At 30.4% G+C, this 6797-nt stretch overlaps 2 protein-coding genes across 2 annotated transcripts; one reads left to right on the forward strand and one right to left on the reverse strand.

Moving 5' to 3' along the window:
• Positions 1 to 2046: 2046 nt before the first annotated feature.
• On the forward strand, positions 2047 to 3110 carry LOC120213764. The gene is made up of 2 exons (XM_039211823.1): positions 2047 to 2202; positions 2767 to 3110. Exons 1-2 carry the CDS (start codon positions 2082 to 2084, stop codon positions 3108 to 3110), a joined length of 465 nt encoding a protein of 154 aa, XP_039067754.1. The 5' UTR covers positions 2047 to 2081.
• Positions 3111 to 3716: 606 nt separating this feature from the next.
• Positions 3717 to 4670, reverse strand: LOC120213772 (inactive protein RESTRICTED TEV MOVEMENT 2-like). The gene is made up of 2 exons (XM_039211836.1): positions 4237 to 4670; positions 3717 to 3729 (listed from the first exon to the last, which is right to left on the reverse strand). The coding sequence occupies exons 1-2, from the start codon at positions 4668 to 4670 to the stop codon at positions 3717 to 3719; spliced, it is 447 nt and encodes a 148-aa protein (XP_039067767.1).
• Positions 4671 to 6797: the final 2127 nt, after the last annotated feature.

Here is a 6797-nt window from a genome sequence, read left to right on the forward strand (position 1 = left end):
GTTATCGACCTTTCGGTTAGGTAGGTCGAATACTTAAAAATTTACTTTAAAATAATCATTACGAATTCTTTATTGGAAATGTCAATCCACCTTCTTATGTGATAGATGAACTAAGGGTGACGTTGATCAAACTCCTTTTTTGATGGAATCAAACGAAGTGTTGATGCTGGTCCAATTCCTTATGCAATAAATTAGTAAGTTCGAAAAAATTCTTCATCATTATGAACTCTCACTGAAAAATTCTAGTTCGACCCGATTATCTGATTTTAATACCAAACTTTATCGTTTTATGACTTTTAACACAAATCTCGTACCGAAAATCTGATTCACACAAAAATCCTTATTTTAAGCCAAACTGTTCATTTACAGCTAAAATATATAACTTTTTAAAATACATTTGTAGTTCCTAAACTTTTACAAAGTTTATACTTTAGCCCCCAAACTTTCAATACTTACATTTTAATAACTAGCCAAAATTTGGGGTATTATAATAGGTAAAATAATACACCATGGAAGAAACTTTTCAGTTCACAAAATTTTGATAAATCTATTAATATGTGTGAGGTGAAAGATATTTTACTCATTTGAAGCAAAAAAATCTAAAACAACTTCAGTCTTTCACTTCAAAAGCTTGAGTTTTTTGCGAACATGGTAACTATTTGTGCAAATGTTTTTTATAATTTCAAATCTTTAACCATGTGTTTCAAAGAAAATATTTAAATAGTCGAGTTAAAGTTTAATATACAAACAAGGGTTCAACTCGGAAGTAGTAGAAGAATATATTTGTTATAGTATAGATTTCCACTATCATGCATGAGGTTTCATCTAAGGGATGATGTCGACATTGCTGATATGATTGAGACATATTTCTATCGTTCTTTGTCTAGTGTCGATTTTTTTGTAGAGTTTGTTGATCTCGACCTTGCTCGTACGGTTGAGAATGTTGCTTCCAGCTCGAACATCCCACCAACTTAGACAAATGACGAAGAAACAAGTATGGTTCTAATTTGTTCGTGACCGACAACAAGAAAAAAGCATAGAGAATTGAATAACTTAATATTACTTCTGACGAGTCTATTAATTATGAAGAATAAAACATTATTAAAAATATTACTATGTTTATGATTTTATTTACTGTTTAAGGTGTAAGATTAGTCTTATTTACGTTGTTTTTATCTCCATAATATAATATTTAATGATTTAATTTAATGTTTATAGCTCGTTGCTCTTTTAAACAAAATCTATTACAATATGCTTAAACTTTTCAGTCATATATCATATGACCATTCGAACTCCTCACATTAAAAAGATAAAACAACAACTGAATATGACCATTCAAATCTCATAACCTCATCATTACGATTAATTTTTTAAATATAATATTAAAAAAACCACGAAAAACTAAAAAATATTAATTAAATAATATTATTTTAAAGGAGCTCGTCATCCCGACGTGATGAATTCTTTATAAATTAATTACATAATACACACGGAATATAATAACAATATCTATAGAACGTGTCACCTCGAGGTGACGAGTTCCCCTGTACATTATTACGACTTATTTTTTAAATACAATATTAAAAAAACCACGAAAAAATTGAAAAAAAATAATATTAATTAAATAATATTATTTTAAAGGAACTCGTCATCTCGATGTGATAAGTTCTAACGTTTTATTTAATTTTCAATTTAAGTAAATAAATGAAAAAAATATTATTTTAATAGAACTCGTCTCCTCAAGGTGACAAGTTTCTTATAAATTAATTAAATAATATACACGGAATATAATAATATTATCAACGAAACTCGTTACCTCAAGACGACGAGTTGTCCCGTACTACAAAAAACGTAGCAAAAAGCCGTTACAAGGAACAGAATGATTTTGGGAATGGAAAAGAATATTTAGGTTTCAAGACCAAAAATGGCTACTTTGCTTTGCTTTTAAATAAAACGAAAGAATCTTTTGTTCATCCCCCTTCACGAAGGTCTGTTTATATAAAGAGAAGCAATAAAACACTACTTTCATGCACTCAAAATCTCTTTGATAATTCACCATTTTCATTTTTCTCTTCAATCCAATGAAGAACGAAGAAAACACCGAGCCTTGTTACGATGATTTCCAACCCTATTGCCAGTGGAGAAAGGAAGTCGGAGCTTCCATTATCCAAGAAGTTCGCATTGTTGAAATCCATTTACAAGGTACACAAACCAATATCTTTTCCTTCCTTTATTTCTACTAAAAAGAAGGAATTAGTTTGGGTAACCTACAAAATTTAGTACTTCGATTATCGTTTTTGTTTTGTTATGGTTACCTAACTATTTCTTGTTTCAAGATCATACATAACGTTATGTTTTAGTTTTATTTTGGTCACCCACTGTTAAAAAAATAACGGTGATCATACATCAGCAATTCTATTACTTTTTAATGTCGAGTGACTAAAGTAAAACTAAATATTATGTATGCTTTTGCGGGAAAAAAATAATAATTAAGTAGCAAAAATAGAACAAAAATGATAGTTAAGATACTAAACATGTAGTTTACCCAATTACACGTTTAAATGATTCATGTAAAGCTACATCATTCTTGTTAGGGATGGATCGAAGGGGGCGACTAGTGCAATAGATCTTAAAATTCTTAAATTATCGTATATTTTACGTGTTCTTTTTTATATTTTCTATTGGTAATTTCTTGTTGTCTCTAAAATTTTAGAAGTTGACCCGTAACATAAAAATCATGAATTTGTCCCTATTTTTGTTTTTCAGGATTCAAAGAGGAAGAGTTGAAGAACGAGATGAAATGGGATGGATGTCTATATATCAGTGGAGAACATCCAATGGGGAAGAATAAAATAAAGCGATTAAGCAAAAGGATTGATGTTTCAAAGTATGATATAAAGGGAATTGAAGCCAAGTTTGAAGGTGGAAAACTTATTCTAAGGCTTCCATGTAAAAGCTCAACCTTTAGCCTCCTCACCAATGGGAGGGGTAACGCAATTGGAATTCTACATTTACACGAATTTCTCAAGTCTTCCATGGCCCTTGCTCTTCTCATCATTCTTGGGTTTTATATCTACAAGTATTCTCAATGTACCTATTTCGGAAATTGATTCCAATTCCATGAAAATTGGTTCAAATAAAATCAAATTTTAATTAAAAATTACATTTGAAGTAATGAACATCTAATTTCCTATTCGATTCGTCAACTGTTTATAAGTTATTAAAATATCAAAAACATCTATGGCCCCCTAAATTAACAAATCATTCCACCAACGATTTGTTTTTGTTCATTTATATATATTCTTTTACCTATATATATTTTTTAGCTGACTCTTATTCCCATATGTAATGGGATAAGGGGGAGGTAGGATAATAGGCTGCCCCAACGCCAGGTTGAGAGCAGCTTCCGTGAGAAACCTCCAAATTATGAAATGCCCTCCATGAGACTCGATCCCACGACCTCAAGATTAATAACCTTACGCTCTACCAACGATTTGATGTTATATTGAATGAATCGAAAACAAATAAGATATATTGAATTCATTTATATCAATGCACATAGGGTTAGTATCCAGCTACATAGTGTAAATGTTTTTCATCTTACATCTTTTTAAGATTGTTGGATGAGGAAAATTAAAGGTTGAGATGAATAGTAGTAAATCAGAAGATATTTATTGGAAAAAAATAAGGAATTAATATCAGTATTTGGTTTTCTCTTATCCAACAATCCTAAAAATATGTAAAACTTTTAGTTTTACGCTAGGTATAAGTGGATCATAACCCATGTACATATTTATTTATGTTAATTTAATGCACGTTTATTTTATTATTATTATTATATATTTAATATTATTATCGATTTTGCGTGTATCTTATTTATTTGTAATATAATTATCAACATCTATACCTAATTTTTATATATTTAAAAATGAAATGGTTTAATTTGTAGCTTTCTTATTACTATTCTTAAATAAAATTCAAGTTATTAATGTACATGTTCATTTAATGTACATGAATAAATTTATTTAACAGAAATGAATCAAATTGGGAAAAATATAAATTTAAACAAGGGTTTGTTTGTTTTATAAAAAAAGATTTTCGTTATTAATATTTCCGGTAGAAAAAACAAGATTTTAGACAGCGTCCTCCCAAAAATATTAAAAAAATATTAATATTTCCAGCATCGTTTTTTTTAATCTTATATTAGAATGTATTTCCTTAGACATCCCAATAAACAATATTGCCGTCACTATCAAACTTGCCACAATCTTCGTTGCTGTTTTGCCTTCTATCTTAAGACTTGAAATAGACCATTCGGGGGGAGCCATCTCGTCGGTAACCCCTCCGCTTTGGCGAATGTTTCTCTGTTGATCGAGTTTTCCTTTGTCTTGAACCGGCAGCAACGGAGGCACTGTCTCCGCATGCGAAGGCGCGATTTCCTTCGGCACTGTTATATAAAGATTGGTACAGAACCTTGCACGGATTTCAGTTGGTTTGCAGTCTTTAGGAGTGGCGAATTCCTTGCTGAATCGGATCCATTTACTTCCTTCTGGGGGGCGTTCGCCGGAAACTGTTAGGACACCATTATTGCCGAAGTGAACTTTCAGTTGATCTTTTCTGAAATCTGATAAAATAGAACTGAAAAAAATTTCACTGGATCGATGTCGCATTGCATAACAAATAAAACAGAACGTTTAATCTAATTAATTCATATAAACATCATTTCCAATATCAATATTAAAGCATATATATATATATTCACCTTTCTTGCTTCATACATTCTCTTAATATATATATGTGTAGGATTAGGGACGAAGTCAAGTATGATTGCCGACGAAATCAATTGATAGAAAAAATACATGCATAATATACCACAAGATGAAAAATATTTGACTAAGAAAAACAAAGATGTTATATTTTTCTAGGAAGAAGGGGGTAAATGAACTAAGTTTGAATGAATAAGACCGGGCTCGTGTTCATTTGTTTATTTTTAAATGTGTTTATATTCAATTCATGTTCGTTTAAATTTTTAATATCATTTTCATGTTCATTTATTTATTTTTATAGGTGTTTGTGTTTGTTTGCTTAGTGTTTACGAACAAGTTCATTTAGCATTCGTGATATATTTAGAAATTAAACAGAGTCAACTAAATAAATCTTATACAACATCTACAACAACAACAAAATACAATCTTTAAACTCCAAATTTCACCACGTGCTCATCCCTACATTCACCAATATTTAAACTGTAAAAAAATTAAAATTGAACTAGTCATTAAAAGAGCTTATAAACAAGTTTGTTCATGAACATAAACGAATGAGTCAATAAACACGTTTGTTCCTGAACATAAACGAATGAGTGGATAAACGAGCTTATAAGTGAACATAAGCGAACCGAATACACATTTGTTCATGTTTGTTTGTTCATTAAATGAACATAAAAATTGTCCATACTCTTTTATTTATCTTAACAAGCAAACATAAACAAACGTTGTACGAACGGTTCACAAACTGTTCATGTAACGCCCCGATTTCCGGCTTAATGAATTTAAATAGTTTAAGGGGCTGTTTGTTTACTTCAGAATGATTAAGTGCTGAATGATTCAAATCCTGAATGATTCAGAGGCTCTGTATGAATTAGCTCTGAATGTGACATGTTGTTTGATAATGGCTCTGAATCATTCAGAATGTACTTTGATGCTGAATCATTTAGCACTGTTTTGCTGAATCATTTAGCACTGTTTTGTTGAATCAGTCAGCACTGAATCATTCAGAAGTTCAAAACAAACGCGCTGAATGTTAAACGGTTCAACATTCATCTATGAATGATTTCATTCAGAGCCAAACAAATAGTCCTTAAGTGTCCATTAAGAAGTTTGGGGCATGATGAGTTGAATTTGTTTGGGCTTGAGCCCATTTAGACTTAGGCATTTTTAATTTGGTATTAAGGGATGAAGTCAATGAATTTATATACTAAATGCTCATCTTAATTGTCTATTCATAAAGTTGACTTTTGCAAATTTATTTTTCATACGATTTCAACAATGATTAATATATGAATAATGAACGATAAATGGTTATTTAAAAAACACATCATCACTGTTTAAAATCTCGTGTTGATTTCGATAACTATCAGTCATGGAGAATTGAATTGGGTAATTTACCGGAATTATCATCATATTTCAACAGCTAATAATTTAAGTATTAAATGCATAATTCATCCTATTCTTTTTTAGGACGTATTAAGTTGGATTCACAATCCAACTCTAACTAGGGCTGTAAATGAGACGAGACAGATCGCGAGCTACTCGAGATCGACTCGGTCAAAGCTCGATCAACACTCAAATCGAATGAACTCGATCTCGAACTCGACTCGAATTCTTAACAGATAAAACGAGCTACTTAATACTCAACACGAAAAGCTCGCGAGCTACTCGAAAAAAATGTTATATTATAATTTCAGATTTTTTAAAATTATATTATTAAAAATACATTATTGATAATTATAAATTTTTAAAAATAAGTTTTAAAATATAATATAAGATTTTTGTTGGTTCAAAATCGAGTTTGAGTTCGATCTTGAATCGAGTTTAAGCTTGAATCGAGCTCGAGTCTCTAGCTTCAATCGAGCTCCTTAAAAATTTTTGAGTTCATGCCTTTTTGAGTTCGAGTCGAGTTTCAATATTATATTTCGAGTTTGAACTACGCTAGATAATTTTTAACTCGTAAATTTTCGAGTCGAATTAAGTCTAATTTTAAACTTTTCAAATTCGACTCGAACTCGCCCATACTCGAAA

This window comes from Hibiscus syriacus, unplaced genomic scaffold (assembly GCF_006381635.1).
Source record: "Hibiscus syriacus cultivar Baekdansim isolate YM2019G1 unplaced genomic scaffold, ASM638163v2 tig00000738_pilon, whole genome shotgun sequence".
NCBI lineage: Eukaryota > Viridiplantae > Streptophyta > Magnoliopsida > Malvales > Malvaceae > Hibiscus > Hibiscus syriacus.

Excerpts from the sequence above, each read along its gene's own strand:
- LOC120213764 (XM_039211823.1), top strand. The coding sequence starts at position 2,082 with ATGAAGAACGAAGAAAACACCGAGCCTTGTTACGATGATTTCCAACCC. Across the intron at positions 2,203-2,766 it reads TGTTGAAATCCATTTACAAG|GATTCAAAGAGGAAGAGTTG; the intron begins GTACACAAACCA and ends TTTGTTTTTCAG.
- LOC120213772 (XM_039211836.1), bottom strand. The coding sequence starts at position 4,670 with ATGCGACATCGATCCAGTGAAATTTTTTTCAGTTCTATTTTATCAGAT.